The sequence below is a fragment of the Opisthocomus hoazin genome, chromosome 7 (genome assembly GCF_030867145.1).
Source record: "Opisthocomus hoazin isolate bOpiHoa1 chromosome 7, bOpiHoa1.hap1, whole genome shotgun sequence".
In the NCBI taxonomy this organism is placed as follows: domain Eukaryota; kingdom Metazoa; phylum Chordata; class Aves; order Opisthocomiformes; family Opisthocomidae; genus Opisthocomus; species Opisthocomus hoazin.
Window position 1 is genome coordinate 21,554,133 of NC_134420.1, and position 16,287 is coordinate 21,570,419.

A 16,287-nucleotide genomic window follows, 5' to 3' on the forward strand; every position below is an offset into this window, starting at 1 on the left:
TTTCCGTCCTGAATATGTAGGCCACTTGCTGAAAAGTAATATATGGTGAAAATGTTAGTTCTCATGTATTCAGATTACCCCCTTCAAAGGTTTTCCTAAAGTTTTTAATATCCTGAAAGTCCTGGTTCTGAGGCAGTCTGCAGTTCAAACTTCATTTTCGATTCTTAGAGTGAAGTCATTTAAATAAACAAATAAAAGTGGCGCGTCATGCATGGCTTGTGCCAAAGTACACTATGTGCCAGTTAGAATTAATTTTTATGACTCCTCACATATATGAGTTTATAATAACAACGATGCAGATACATATGCTTGTCCCTAGTATCTCTGCTGACTCTTGCAGTATTTTAAATGTGCACAGGTAACATCCCAGCATGCTTCTGACCTGTGTTTATTTTCAGTATTTCATGCATCACCTCCTTTAGCTGTTTTTCACTTAATGAAAGACATATAAAGCTTGTTGCTAGATAACACTAGGCTATTTGATAGTAAAAATAAAATCCCTCCTCCTTTTCTTTGTGAATAGCCAGATGGATGTGTTTACCCTTTAGAGAAATTTAGATTTGATATTTTTGTTGTGTTTTGTTTTCTTCCTGGTAATTATGTTGGCACTTTGCTGATCCCTAGTTGTGCATTATTACAATAGAAGGTGACAATTTGATTGTCTTCAGTTGGAGAAACAAGTAATTTTATATTCACCAAGCTGTCAGGTAACAGTACCTCACAGTACTAAGAGCTCCTGGCAATGTGGTTTGGCACCTATATTTAAGTGCTTTGATACTTGCGTAACCTCTACTGAATCAGAAATATTTTGCCTGCTAGAAATGTTTTTAGGCTTGTAGTATAAGGTTTTTATTAAAAAGACAATCCATAACTGAGCTGCAGAGCCATTGTTTCATGTTACATGGAGGTACTAATTAGGTGGTTTAGTGCAACTGGCTACAGGTGAGCCTGAAATTGATACTTCATTTCACTGTCTACTGAGATGTTCTATTTGTTTTAGAAATGAGAATCAAATATATGGTGAGGAGAGAGAAGAATGGGAAAGAAGGGGAGAGAAATCTCATTGTAGATAAAATATTTCAGTTCTGAATTAGGTGCTGCAGACAAATGGCATGTGACCTTTTGTTTTCGCACCTGTAGGACTGAAAATTAACTGTTTAACTCATTATGTGGAATCTTAAGCACCTCCTGAAAATTAACTGTAGAAGGAAAAAAATGTAAGAATACTGTATCTTACCACTGGAGTATGTATCTCATAGAGTATTGAAGGGATTTAATGAACGTTTCAGGAACTTCTGCTGATCAGGTTGAAGTGTGGTCAGGAAGATTTCTAATTATTAGAACAAGTTCTTAACTGGCTTTGTAAAGGAAAAAAATAAATGTGTTCTTGCCTTTTGTGTAAAGTCTCAACTCATGCTAAAATAAATCCCTCTTGGTATTTTTAGGCATCCTTTATCAAAACCATTTATACAATCATTCAGCTAAACAATTGAGTCGTTCTATTCCATAAAATATGTGAATTAATGCTTATTTATAACAATCATTGTTTTTTAATTGTATTGTTAATGATGGCTTTTATTTATATTGTATATTCTGTTACGTACTGCCTAAAACAACAAATCCTAGTAAGTTGCTGATGGATAAGTTCTTGGCAACCTTGCTCTTGTTCCCATAGTTATTGGTAAGGATAGCTGGAAGTCAGTACTGCCTTTTTTCTTTTTCTTTTTCCAACAGTAAGAAATTGGATATCCAGAGACACATGGCGTAGTCATAGGACTTTAAAGGCAGTCATCACTGAGAAGCTAATACCAACCAATTAAATAGAGGTGGTTACGTGATGTAACATTATCAGTAGAAACAATTCATGAGTCAAAGCATTCCAGGCCATATGAGCTCCAGTCCAAAGAACAGTCTCAAGCTGTTTAAATAGAGTGACAGCAATATTGTCAGCTAAATATAAACTATAGAAAATATTAACTACAGCGACTGGAGATGAGCACAACCCAGGTGCTAAATGACTATTCTTTCACTGCCCTTTACTGCATTCAATGTGAGTTCACCTTAGGCATTTGCAGTGAAAGCTCCTCCTAGTTAATAAAGAGAATGGAACATTTAACCTACTAGAAAGGTAGGTTGTATTTTTACCATTTTATAAATCCAAATAAACACTTTGGATTTTCACTGAAAAGTCATCGGGGGCTGCGAGGCTGTTTTGCTGCATCCATTTTAATGTTTTCAACAACTAGATGAATACATGTTCCCTAACCCTAATATTTTGCTGTGGCTGTGCGGCTGAGAAGGTCACTATAATGGCAGAACTAAGAGAAAGGCTTTCCAAAAAAGTACGTTTACTTCTCGCATTGTTTGATTGCAAATGAGAAGAAATAGCGTAAAAATTGTTCCAAACCCTCTGAGCTTTGAGAACGTCTGAATCGGAAGTCAAAATTTGTAATTTGGATTCCTAACTATTAGCAGAAGTATAATTTGTCTGGATTGGAAAAACAAATGCAAGAGTAGCTGAGTGTATATCTTGGAAGCTGTGGGTGTATTGCTTAATTTGATGCTTATTTCAGCTAGAGATTTGGGTGCTCAGTTAACTTTATAGCTGTCATTTCTTGAATCATATTTGCTTCTAGCCCACTACACCCCCCTTTTATTTCCAAGGTGATTCCTGCGACTGCCATAAACTCTCTAATCTTGCAGTGCTGTTTATCATCTGTATGTAACTAATTCTGGTAGTATTCCTGCAAAATGTAGCCGAGGAAGAGCTTGAGGGAGTGGAGCTGATTTGCCTAAGTCCTTGCTGTGACTCAGAGCCAGAGCCAGGACCAGGATCTGGGAGATTCTCTCCCATTGCTGCCTTGTCAATTTATATGAGTTTTGTGCATAAGGATTCATGCTGGGAAGTGGGGCCCCAGGAGAATGGAGTCTTTTAATAACAGTTCATGTGTGCTACTAAGGCTCTTTGAAAACACACATGAGATTTCATAATTTTAGGAAATAACTATTTATTCTAAAATGGCAGACAGATTACAGCATAAGATTTAAAGTGAATTATGTTACATAACATTGTTTTACAGGGACAGAGCTGCGAAACATTTTGGCTATTGGCAAAGCATTTTCATTTTTCTGTAAGTCTATCTGAACACTACTGTAAGTGGTATCTTTATAGAGCAAAAACAAAGATCAGTTTTCCTGAATATTTAAAGTATGCTAGACTGAATCACAGCTAGAAATAAGTAAATTGTTCCAGTAACTTCTGTGCAACTACGTCAGCGTACCCTGTTCTACATCAGGACTGTACTTGTATAGGTGAACTTGCACTGCAAAACAGGTTGTGTAAAGGATGCACCATGGGTACACGCTTGAGTTTCAGAAGAGGTTTGAGGATCCATGACAGACACAGGGCTACCAAGTGAAGAGGTGTTCCATAGATAGGAAAGAGGAGGATACTGTGGGCAGTGTAGGCAAAGAAGAGTGTACAATGCATTTAATTTGTCCCAAAGCTGAATGCTGATTTGTAAGGGAGGATCCTGTAAGTCACGTTTAATATTGTGAGAGGAGTATGCACATTTGTAGCTCTTTTAGAATGTGGGGAGGGCTAAGATGCTGTGGCTGAATTTTACCTTTCTTGAGCACCAGCCTAGCGTAAAAGTTTAGAAGGAAATATTTTAAAAGTTATGAGTAATTCTAAAAATAGTTTCTCTTAATTTATTTAGTTCTGGAGTCACCAAAGCACTTAGACATGTGCTTAACTTTTTGAAACCAAGTAGTCCAATTTGAAATTAGTGGACTGCTTACATACTTACAGTTAATCATGCACTTAAGTACTTTAATCTGGCACTTTGGGGAAAAGGAATGGAGACTGTTCATAAAAGCTCCGTAAGCAAATGTATTTCTAATCTAATCTGATTCCAATCTACTGTTAGAGCTGTAGACCTGAGTTGTGTCTGTACTGCAGTCATTAAAGCAGGATGAATTAGCCCATCTGGGTACCACACTACTGTAGTTGGAGTGCTATCAGAAATAAGCTTGTTTAAAATTAGGTTGGATATCTCAGCATTACAAAGCAGTTATTTATGTGGCTGCAGTGTAGACATGTCTTTAGGTTTATGAATGCTTTGTGAGGGTGGAGCAGAGCAGAAGCTGGAGTCTCCAGCCAGCTACAAGTCTGCTTTGTCATGTATCTGGTTATCACTTAGTTTATATGTTTTTGAAATAGTGTCTGGGCTATCACATTGTTGTTATCTGTGTTAATGTTTTGTAGCGTGATGCTGATATGACTAAAACTCCCGGTATAGCCATAATTTTCACTGTAACATTTAATCATTTGAACAATCAGCAGGGATGGAAGATTTTTGTCTTTGGAAGCCTTTCATGTCAGGAATATCACCTAATTGTTTTGAAAAAGAGGATATACATTGTTTGAAGAATTTCAGACTGTATAAAAGTTTTGGACAAGCAAGAGTATTATTATTTGTATTTAGAAAGGTAGAACACACACTGTAGGAAAAAAGGAAGAGTGATGTTTTGAGAATCTGAATGGCAGTCTTTGTTGGAGCAGAGAGGATTTATTCTCATGATTAAAATAAAAAATTGTGTCAGATATATAAAGAATGGAGCTGTTTGGGACTGTGCTTAGTTTTATGTCGGTAAAAAACCCTTAGTAGTTCAATTTTAGCTTTCCTACCTTGGTATTGAGGCTGACTGAAATTGGGGTCCAGTTCCTCAGCTTCACTGAGGTTTTGATAAATGATCCCATTCTTTTTGTCTCTTGAGTTCAAAATGAGATAGCATTTCTTCTAGATTTGGTAAATCCAAATCAAGACTTATTTAATTCTCAAAGTTGAGTAGGTGATAGGACTTCAGATAAATAGGGCCTTTTTCAACTTTCTTTCATACCCATTAGGTATATTCTCCACCTTTAGTGATTGCTGTGTTCAGCTAATCTGCCAATTTAACCAAAGCAACAATTTCACAATGTAATTGTCTTTCTGATTGTGTGCTGTGTAATCAATATACTGATATAATGTGAGTGTAATTTCCTCTCTTATTTTATCTCCACTGCACAGTATTATAAATAAACAGCTAAAAAAGAAAAAAGAAAGAAAAGCACCAAACAAATCTGTTGCATCTTCTTTTAAGATTGTACCACTGTAGACACTTGTTCTAGTAAAGTAGAATTGGACCCACTTGATTGCATTTAAATTTTTCATGCTTCAGCAGTTTGTCTGGGAGCACAGTAAAGAAAACCCCCCGAGCGAGGATAGTTTAGAATAATAGAACTTGATTTTGTGTATTATAGCGGCACCATTTGCGCTGCTGTAGTTAGGGTTGTGTCAGCACTTCCATTATAAACCCCTGTTTGCAGGGGTTATAACTAGGGAGATATTTTTTATCAGAAACTTTTAAAAAATCATTCCAGTGAATTTAATCAATAATAGGAGGAAAAAAAGAAAAAATTATAATGGAATTTAGTAAATTTCTGATACCTTTTACAGGCCTTATTTATTACGAATATAGATTTTTAAACTACTCAGATGTGCCATATTCTCCATTTAAATTTGGTGAGACCTGGGAGTTATTGCCTGAACTCTGCCTTTCGACCTGATGGAGTTCTGTGTACAGAATTCTGTCATTTAAGTAAAAACAAACAGGTAACCATTAAAAACCTGCATGAAGTAATTGACTAGATAACACCCGGTCTCAGAGTTTATATTCACTCTGTTTTACTGATTATAAACCCAGGCATAATCAATATTTGGTGCATAACCTGGCACCCTCAGAAGTCATGTACACAGGAGGTGTGTTGATTGAGTTAGGGATTGTGCTGGGAAAAGAAGGTGGAGGGCTAAATCTAGCAGGGTCCTACATCTCTGTCCCTTTTACCCCAATGCTTAAAATCTGGCAACCAGAAACCTGAAAGGTACCATTAAGTGCTGACCTCTGACCATGCACTAAATCTAGCCATTTTAGCAAAGGTTTGGGGGGAAGTAGAAGTGAAACACACCCCTAAAAATTATGTTATGAGGAGAGCAAGTGTCTGGGAGATCCGCCTGAGTCTGTCTTTCTTTTCGGGCTCCAGGACTATAGGTAAGTGAGTAAAGTGCACTATGAAAACGCGTCTCACCATAATGCAGCAGTGGAGAAAAGAAGTAGGTGGAGTCAGAAAGCATTTGAACCCTGCTCTTGGTCCGTTCTCTTAGACTAGTGCAGAAGAAAAGTTACTGGGCATGGCTTGAAATTATTAGCGAATGTGACTTTGTTAATATAATTTTATTTTTAAGGTTAACAGAGTCCCCTTTTTTCTGTGTAATCAATTTAAACAACAGAACAGAACATGAATAGAGATTTTTATTTGTGTTTAAAACATCATGAATAAGAGGAAAGTAAATTAGTGTGTATGGCAAAGAAAAAATATTTCCTTTATAGTGCATTACCAGTAGATAGCTTTACTGAATGGTCAGTCGAGGAAATACCAAAAGCCTGTTTATGAAATCGAGGTGAAGCCTTTCTAGACTAATTTTATTCAGCATGTAATTTCTAAACTTCAGTCTGAATTTTGATTTTCAATTAACATTCCCAATTTGAAGATAATTTTCTATTTAATGTAATTGCAGGAAATAATTTATTGGCTGATTAAGACTGAGGGCCCAGCCTTCCTTAAGAACACAGTCCCTAACAAACCAGCCTTTAAAGCCAACTCGTAGCTTTGGACAGATTCAGCCTATTTTTGCAGCTGCAGAGTTGTGTTTAATTAGGATTGTGCCCTATTATTCATTGGTGCCGTTTGTAGTTGAAATTATTCTTAAGAGACATTTTCATTTCTAGTTTTGTGTCATGACTAATTTATGGTGAAGAAACAGCCATAGCTATAGCTTTTCACAGAAGCTCGTTCAGTTTGAAACAGGAACGAGATCTGCTGAGAAGGTGAAAGAAAGGAAAATCCTTTATTGTGACTTTCAGTTTTCACGTCTGGTTTTCAAATTGCATAGAGCGTTGACTTACATGTTCATGTGAATGACTGCATTAATATGGCTATTTTAATGAGAAAAGGGAAAGTAAACCGTTAATTTTATCTTGATCGTAGTAATTATGAACCAGAACCTTTTGAAGTGTGTACAATAATGCCAGTTGCTGAACTCTTGTTCTCTGTAGCATCAACACTAATTCTTTAGCGTAATAAGAATGTTGTGCACGGTTTAAATTCCTCAGTTCTGCTTATTGGCAACATTAATATTAGACTCCCACTTACACTTAGACTCCCTTAAAGAAAATGCAAACCTTTTTCTCCCCACCAGTATGGAGTTTGAGGCAGGATTATCTCTATTTACAGAATAGCTATTCCAAATAGATATCACTGTTTTAATATGTTTCAAAGCACTTCAAAGCTTCTAATACTTTCATATAGAACTGTACATAATTAGATTAGTTGATCCTATATTAATTTTTTTCTCACTGTAGGATACTAAATCTGAACTCCCTCATTAATTGTGAGAAATTTAGCATTAGCTGTTAAATCCTATGTGAAACACAGGCTGCTACATAAAAACTACTCTTTAAATTGGAATTAACTTAATAATTTTTCTTTGCACTTGATATTTCCTTCACTGTAATATTCATGAAAGCATGTGACAGATTTGTAAATTTAACTGTTAGTCTCAGATTTCCAGACCCTTTAATCAGTATTTATTTGTCTGTAGAAACAGTACTAGCAAGTTAATGATTTGCTAATTTGAAAAATGCTCATGTGGTTTCCTATGTTAACTGATTTGTGCATTTTTAAAGAAATGGTATGAAATCAATTATTTGTTAAAAAGCAATTGAGGTGAAGATCTTATTCCTTAGTTTCTCAGCAATTTCAGTGTCAAGGATATTCTAAAGTTACTAAAACCTGGGAAAACAGCTAATATATTTTAGCTGTCATCTTTCAGGTTTATTAATGACTGTTTTAACAGTTGCAGTTAATCTTATTAGAAATTTTAAACAAAGTGTTTTCAGATTTTGAGTTGAGGTCAGTTATATTTTCGTCTAAGTGTAGAAACTGTGATGAAAGCTGTGTTTGCATACGAAATGGTAGTAAGAGACCATTATTAGGAAAAGACATTTAACATAAATCCATGCATTTATTCATTACACTTTTAAGTCATTTAAAGTAATTTGTTGAGCTATATCCTTTAGTTGATGCCTAATATGAAATGAAACATAATTATTTTAGATTTTTAGCTCAAACTGTAAAAGATCAGTCAGATATTATCCATCCATTCAATGAACCGTTCCGTTTTAGAACACTTCTCACATGAATGTCTCAAAACACTTTCCAAAAGCTCAAACTGGGTAAAATTTTAAACAGGTTAAGAACAGATACAGATTTAAACAAACAGCAAAAGGACTTAGCAGAATTTGAAGTGGATTTTAAAATTCTCATCTGTGCAGAAAACATCATCTGCTTGCAAGGAATGAGGTTAGGAAAGCATGATGGGCTCTCATTTAAACTTTTTCTTACAACCTTCAGATTGCTCATGGGAGTAAGAGTTTAAAGACTTGAACTCTTTTGCAAAATCAACATGAAAATACCATTAAAATCACTATTTCCTTATGACTGGAGAAAATTATATTGTTTGACAAGTCTAAATGAATAGAATGACATCATATAACTTAACCCTGACCTTGACTTGGCATCAATGAGTACTTTATTGCAGTGCTGTGGATCCAGATCCCCCAAACCTGTACTTTTTAGAGTAATTTTGTCGGCTGCATCTGATTAATTTTCAACTGTTGTAGGCAAATGCGGTGTGTTTAGGGGATTGTTTTGGGCTTGATTTTTTTAATTTAACACCAATGTTTTCTTTCTGTCTGCCTTTCTTGTTTTGTAGAAGAATGTCTTCCAAGCAGGCTACCTCTCCATTTGCATGTGCAGCTGATGGAGGGGAAACAATGACCCAGGACTTAGCATCACGAGACAAGGAAGAGGGCAACAATGATCAGCATGTGACCTCTCATCTGCCTCTACATAATATAATGCACAACAAACCTCACTCTGAGGAGCTACCAGCTCTGGTCACGACCATCCAACAAGATCCTGAGTGGGATGGAGTCATCTCAGCCCAACACAGAATGGTGAGTTTCACAGTGGCTTTCTAAATTAATATTTGTAAAAGACTGTTCACTTCCATTTTGAAAGACATTTTCAGTACAATCTTTCATGGGTGTAAAGCTTTTTAAATGTTCAAGTGTTGGTGTTAGTAATAGATCAACATCAATATGGAGTAATTGTAAATTACAATTGTATAATCTTCTTAAGTGTACAGGTCTATATGAATGAGGTCATTTGATGAGTTCACCTTCGGAAAGGAAATGCATCTGTTTATCATGTTTTCATTCATACCTTGATTTATGTCATAACCTCTCTAGCTCATATATTCAAGCATTAATTTCTGACAGGAGAATGTAGCTCACAACTGTTTGTCATCTGCAAAGTGTTGTGCTGAAGGAAGAAACTTTAATGTATTTTTTCACTTGTCTTTCAGAAATAGAACCCACCAAATCTAGAATATTATTGCTTTACACCACAACAAAGAGGCTGGCGTTTTAGTTGACACAAACATCTTGCTGTATATATAGGAAATCACAACTTTTTGTGGAGGTGAAAGGTGTTTATGAACGTCATGTTCTTCTGCTCTAGATCACCAGTTTGTATGCAGATGATGTTAGCAATAATCAGAATTATTATCTGTATTCTCTTTAGTAGCCTAGATAAAATTATTTTGCAGTTGTAATTCTGTCTCTGCATCCTCAAAACATTGCAATAAATGAGCAGACTGAATGAAGACTGAATGGACATAGCGTCTCAGTCAATTTATTTTCCTTGCATGTGTTCCTGAGGAACAGAATTAAGCTATGTGGAGCAGCAAGGTGTTCTGTAAATTTAGAACATCATAATTCCAGACTCTCCATAAAGTGACTTTTGCAGACATTAAATTCACGTAGTTAGTTTAAAAAGAATACTCTACATTTTCATAAAATTTCTTCTATATATTTATTAAATGTCTATGAGCAGATTTTTTTCAGCAAGTGTTTATTTTGTTTTCAATATGAATCAGCAACTTTCAATAAGGTTAAAAAACAGTTGTAGGATTTTTTTGACAGCACTAACAATAATGAACTTATTTCAAATTTGACTAGAAATAATAAATCTAATGCATTAATCAACATAGATACTGGAATTCTTCACATGTATTGTGATGCCTGGAATTAATTAAATAATAGCACTACATTAATATCTATTTTGTTAATATAGTGTGGGCTTTTTTCTTTCTAAAATCCAGTTGAATCAAAAGATCAAACAAAACCAGAAAAATGCTACCTAGTCTGTAATACACAATTTAACTCAGTGCAGAACCTTCTGTCAGGCCTACAGTATTCCTAATTATTTGGGCAACTGTCGTAAAGAAGGCAAAATTTCAACTGTAAAAAGGGCTTTAAAGAAAAATGATTCTAGGTTAGTAATTTGGCAAAGCAGGCTGTAAGTTGCATGTATGTCTTCTATGTGGAATTCTCAGATGGAACGGGGAGTAACTTTTTTGCCCAAGTCATGCGATAAACACATCAGAATAATTTTAACTTCTGTGTTATGGGGAAGACAAGCTGGATGCAGACTAGAAAGGATTGATCAAGTTTATTGATGGAAAAAATAAATCTGTGAATTCATCAGCTACTTTCCAATTCATTCAGAGAGAAGTGCACTCTGGGAATTTTGGTCTTAGGACAGCAATAACATTGATAAAATGACTCTGTGTCCCAGCGAAGAAGGAACTCCTAGCGTCTAGGAGTCCCTCAAAGCATTAGTTTTTGATTCAGGCTGTTCCTTGGGCCTGGAGTAATGTGTAAGCCAAAATAATAGAACCTCTTGCAATATGATCAGTTGTACTCATTTGTATTTCTCTGAAGTGGATTTACACTTACAGCAACAGAGTGCAATCTCTGCTTTCTGTCTTAATGCTACACTATCATGTCAACGCTTGCTGTACCTCTGGACAGGCATGAATCAATACCCAGCTTATCATGTTTCAGAACAGGTGCATAAACTTTGCTCGAGTGACTTAGCACTCTGGTTTTCCTCTCTCCTTTTTTTCAGTAAACATTCCATCATATATGTAGATGAATGTCCTGAAAATCGTTAGGAGTTTCCGCAGTTCCCTTGGGTTAAATCTGGTGGTGGATGTACGTCATCCTCATTTAGGTAGCTCTCAGCTAAACCAAACAGATTTTTTTGCCCAGCTCAAAGCTGGGTGTAATTTACAAGGCTTGGCTAGAAGTGAAAGCTGAAGTTCTAAGGCATGCTGTTTGGTTGCACTTGAAAGAGATCTAAAATGTACAGAGGAAGGTCCCAGTGTATTTACAGTTTGGGTGAGATAGATGACTAGTTAGATCACAATAGTGAAGTGTTGAAAAAATTTTTTTTTCCCATGAGGGACTGTCATTTAGGATAACTTTTTTGATTTTTTTTTTTTTAATTTTTTTCTTCCTTATTTATGTTCTTCATGAGCAAACCCTTAAGCCTCAATTAGTTGCGTAAAGTTTCTCTGAAACACTTCAGTCTCCAAGCAGTCATCAATATTGCTAAGAAAGAATTCAGAGGTACCTGCAATTTTCCCGATGAAGGCAATTTCATGGTCCTTTGAGGGAGGAGAGGAGTTTCCTTCCAGAAAGACAAATTCCAGAAGGTGGGTTGGGCAATTTTGAGATAGGTGCTGTGGTAGTGACCACTTTTCTGCTTAATAAAACCAAACTCCCAGAAGGTCAGCGCTCCCTGACCTTTCCCTGACGGAACTTTTCAAAGCAAATTTGAAGAAGCACCTGCTCATACCATTTAGACTGAAAGTAAAGACAGTAGTGCTGTCATTAAAATGCATCAATAGTGTGTGTTGTCTGGTTATAAGACAGTAAATTCAAAGAATGCTGTGTCAACATATGGGAAGGAAAAAATTTTCTCTTTTATGTGGTACCTAATGAAGGCCATAATCTTGTATCCTTTGTGCCCTTAAAACTACTAAGGAGATCACTGGAATTTGTGAGAGCACACAGTATGCATCATAACGTGCTAAGAGGGCCATACAGGTCTCAGGTGAAAAGAAGATACTGTAGTAAGGCAATTTGACTGAAAAGAAAAATTGGGTTTTTTCCCAACATTTATGGTATGCAGCACATTTTGTAATATAAGATACCTTTAAACTACGTTGTGTATTATCATTAAAAAACCACACTGGCTAGAAATGTTTTCAAACTTTCACTCCCTTTTGATATCAGACATTGCTTTCCACTGAGTCCTTTGTGCATTCTGAATGTCTGGAAGCCAAAATATTTTGTTTTAACTCCCACTCTATAGTATTTCCCAGCTGTGTACTTATATGGTGTAATAAAAGGATTTAACAAATGGGAAATAGCAGCTGCATTTGGAAATTCCCTTTGTGCTTCCTTTTCATTTGACAGATTCAGCAATGTGTAACAACTGTAACGTCAGACCTGTAATGACTTACACTGCCGAGTATCGTATCACCAGCCGATTCGATGTTACAGTGGAGAGAAAATGAAACAACTGAAAGATTTCTGTAATTTTGTATTGCTGAACTGAAAAGATTATATGTATCTTTCTGACTGTAACTTAATATAAAAATAACTGGACATATGGGTAGTTATTGCTGCCTGTAGTTCTATTAGAAAGTAAAATCTATTTTAGGCTAAGGACGTATCTGTTTGCTGCAGCGAACTGTAGGGAAGAGTGCACAGTGGTACTAAGGTAATGAGGAAACTGTCCTGCTTTCTCCCATGGACAGTGAGTAGCAGGCAAGAAATACAGTCAAATTTTCAGACTGCATCCAAAACCTGACTCTCTTGGGGCAACAGACTGAGCGAGGAGGAGGGGGGAAAGCCAACAATACTTACTGTTGCTAAATTTAGTAGTAAGTGAATTGTTGTATCTCAATAATATGTTTACTAGTAAGTATGTAAAGAAATGGGGAATCATAATTTGTGTTTTTTTTCACTGGGAAACCAGGAATGGTCCGCATCTCCATACAGAGCCCTGTACAGCTTGTGAGGTAAATTATGAAGTATTTTTAATTTTTGCTCTCCAGTATCGGGAGAAAGCAGTGCCAACAAGAAGACACAAAATTAGATGGACAAGTGCCCTGATCCTTTTTGATGAATGGGGTGGTGTATTTCCAAGGCTGTAAAGACTAGATGTGGCCCTAATTAACAAGAAATTTGAGGAGCTTTACCGTAATGAAATTGGGAATCTTTCTCCAAATCACAGAATTACACACATCCCACCCTCCCCAACAGTAAAAAGAAGACAGATGCAAATTCTGTTCCCACCCCCAATCCCAATACAACAATCTGGTAACAGACAGGGTTTGTGAAGAACTCGCAGGCACTGTGCCACTCGCTGTACGTGATGATGTATCACTGTGATGGTCGCTGTACTGTTTTCTTTTCCCGCTGACATTCCTGCCCTGCCAGCCACCTTAGAGGGTATATAGACAGCGTGTGCATGCACAGAATGAGGGCATCCACATCTTTTTGCTCTACTGTTACTTGGAATGATGCAGTGAGAGACTGTTGCAGGGAACCACATCAGCAAGTCAAGTCTAAATGATGGGTGCTATTTCTCTGTGACTGAGGAAAACCAAACACATATACATATACAAATGCAAGTTAATTACCTCCACATATATGCTACATTTCCACATACATTTTGTAACATCATTCAGAGACGCCTCAGATTTAGAAATGAGAAGTATCTCATTGTTTTTTATCTCAAATGGCAACATATATTTCATAATTATGCCATGTCTCTGTCTTTTGTTGACTTCTTGCCAAAAAAGTGAAAAGCTTGCTACCTTTCCACTGTGTCTGCATGCACATTTCAGCAGTGCTGATAGCAGATTTGTATATGCAGCAGGAAAAATGAAGATCTCTTAATGCCACATATATTTGTTGCTTTTATAATAATTTTAAATTACCAAGTAGCAAATTTAACTTTATGTAGCTTTGGCAAAACTACTGGCATCAGAAAGGTAGAAGTAGATGGTATCCTGAAGGTCTTCATGTTTCAGTGCTTACTGTCTCTACAAAAAACAAGCATACTCCTGTTGCTCTCCCCCACCTGCCCCCCATTATTAACCTCTCATGTTGAAAGTTCTTCCCTTTAAGGAAAATGAACTCAGGTTTTTAGAAAGATCATTGAAAAACGTTTACACATGCTAAACACTGTGAATTTGTTGTTATATAAATTCATGGCTTCAAATTCTCAAAAGTTATAGATACAATTACATGTTTTGAAATTTTATTCTTAGTTCATTTACGGGCTGGATATAAGCATCTAAAAAGCATCAAATATAAATGCCCTAAACTCTGGCAATTCTGTATCTGCTAAATTGCTCATGCAGCTGTTATTTACATGTAGAAATCTGAGTTTTGTGAAGATCAAAAGCAATTCTACTGTGCTTGTGATATTATTTCTGCATGCCAGGTAGTGCATCAGAATTTTTATCTAACTAAAGAGATAAATACATTCATATGTAATTGCATGGGTACGAAGTTTTGGCTGAAACTAAAGGGTGTGAAAAAGCAGATGATAAGATATTATATTTTTCCATAAAATAGACTTCTATGAGAAATATATTGCAGAAAAGATAGAAACAATATTTTTTACGCGTATTATTTTGATTCAAAAAGCGTTCGGGTATCAGCTTAACCTGACTTTATTAAGACTACCAACAACTATAATGTTAAGCACATGTCTAAAGGTTTGAAAGATTAAGAACTTAGTTTTACTAGCTTTAGCATGAAAAGATATTTACATTTCACATTAAAAATAAAGCAATTCCTTAAAAGTGTGCAGGATAATGTGCTTAGTGGGGGTGGTGAAATACAATATTGACTTTATTTTAAGAAAAATCAAATAACTGTGCTTTTTGACATGCCTCTTATAGTTGTATTATTTTCATTTTGACACTGTACAATTTTTTTTCCAAATGCATGGTCTATTTTAAGCCTTTCCCCGTATTCTAGGGTGAACTGTGTTTAAATGGAATTAATCATCACCTGAATTCTTCGCAAAAGACTTGTAGTTTATGTTCATCTAAACCTGCAATAATTTTATTTCTTTCTCTTATTTTAACATTTCCTATTTTTTATAAAGTAATTTCTGAAAAGTTTTAAATTTACTTTGGTATATTGACATAAATTTTTTCAAAAGTAGAAGTACTAACATGCTCTAAATTGTTAATTTTTTTTTTCCTTGGGCAAGAAGGAATCAGGTATGCATGCTGATTAACGCACTCCAGTCATTAACATGTGATTATGTGGGCTGCATATTGAGCACCTGCCAAAAGATAAAATCCAGCACTTTACTACATCTGTGCAAGGACTTTTGCATTTCTTTTGTACTTTGACAGCTCAAGAAAAAACAGACTTTGGTATCTTTGTTCAGCATAATAAAACTGTGTACATAAAATGTCTTCATGGAGGAAGGAAAGGTACTACACATTTATTTTAATCTTTGAGGCCATGAAAAATCCAGTGACTGAGACTTACACAGCACCCAGTGTAATATGACTCTCCTAATGTACTGTATCACTGACATTCATATACAGTTTACAACATTCCTGCATGTTTAGAAGGATTATCTGTTCTGGGATTCAGCCAATGTTACAGTAATTCACAACAGTTTTATGTGATACCTTTACATCTCATAAATGTCTTGTTTTTATTTCAATCTTCTAAATGTTTCATCAGTGTTTACCTTAAAGAATTACAAGTGCTCTGTGCAGCAGGCTGGTTTCCTGCATGCATTTGTGTGCAAATGCTAAAAGGGAAGCATAAAGCATGTAATACATATTGTGTAAGTATATACAGAGAAGGATTTCCATGTTCATTTGATATTGCTGAAAACATAAATAAAAATTTTATTTTGATATTTACAATAGATCCAGTTACAAGTCAGACAACTAAGACAACCTAATAGGAGGAAGTTGGATATATACAAAGTGATCTGGAATATCCAAGCCACACAATCCTTGTTTTATTTGGCAGCATCTGACAAGCATACATCACGAAATATGTGTCTTTATTTACCCAAAAAGTAAACAGTGCAGATCAGCTGGGACTGATCACAGTGCATCTTCAGTTTCAGTTTAGATGAAAATACAAGTTTAAACACTCATTCTGGAAATGTCCTTCCATTACTTTTTCCTTGATAAGAGCATTTAACCAAAGTCCAGG

At 35.7% G+C, this 16,287-nt stretch overlaps 1 protein-coding gene across 14 annotated transcripts in view; it reads left to right on the top strand.

Moving 5' to 3' along the window:
* Positions 1–16,287, top strand: part of SOX6 (SRY-box transcription factor 6) — a 386,542-nt gene that overhangs the window by 139,860 nt on the left and 230,395 nt on the right. For all 14 annotated transcript variants that reach the window (XM_075427559.1, XM_075427555.1, XM_075427560.1 and 11 more), the window contains one exon: positions 8,877–9,120. In XM_075427559.1, coding sequence (XP_075283674.1) covers positions 8,881–9,120 — 240 coding nt within the window. In that variant the 5' untranslated portion in view covers positions 8,877–8,880. The remainder of the gene's footprint in view (positions 1–8,876; positions 9,121–16,287) is intronic.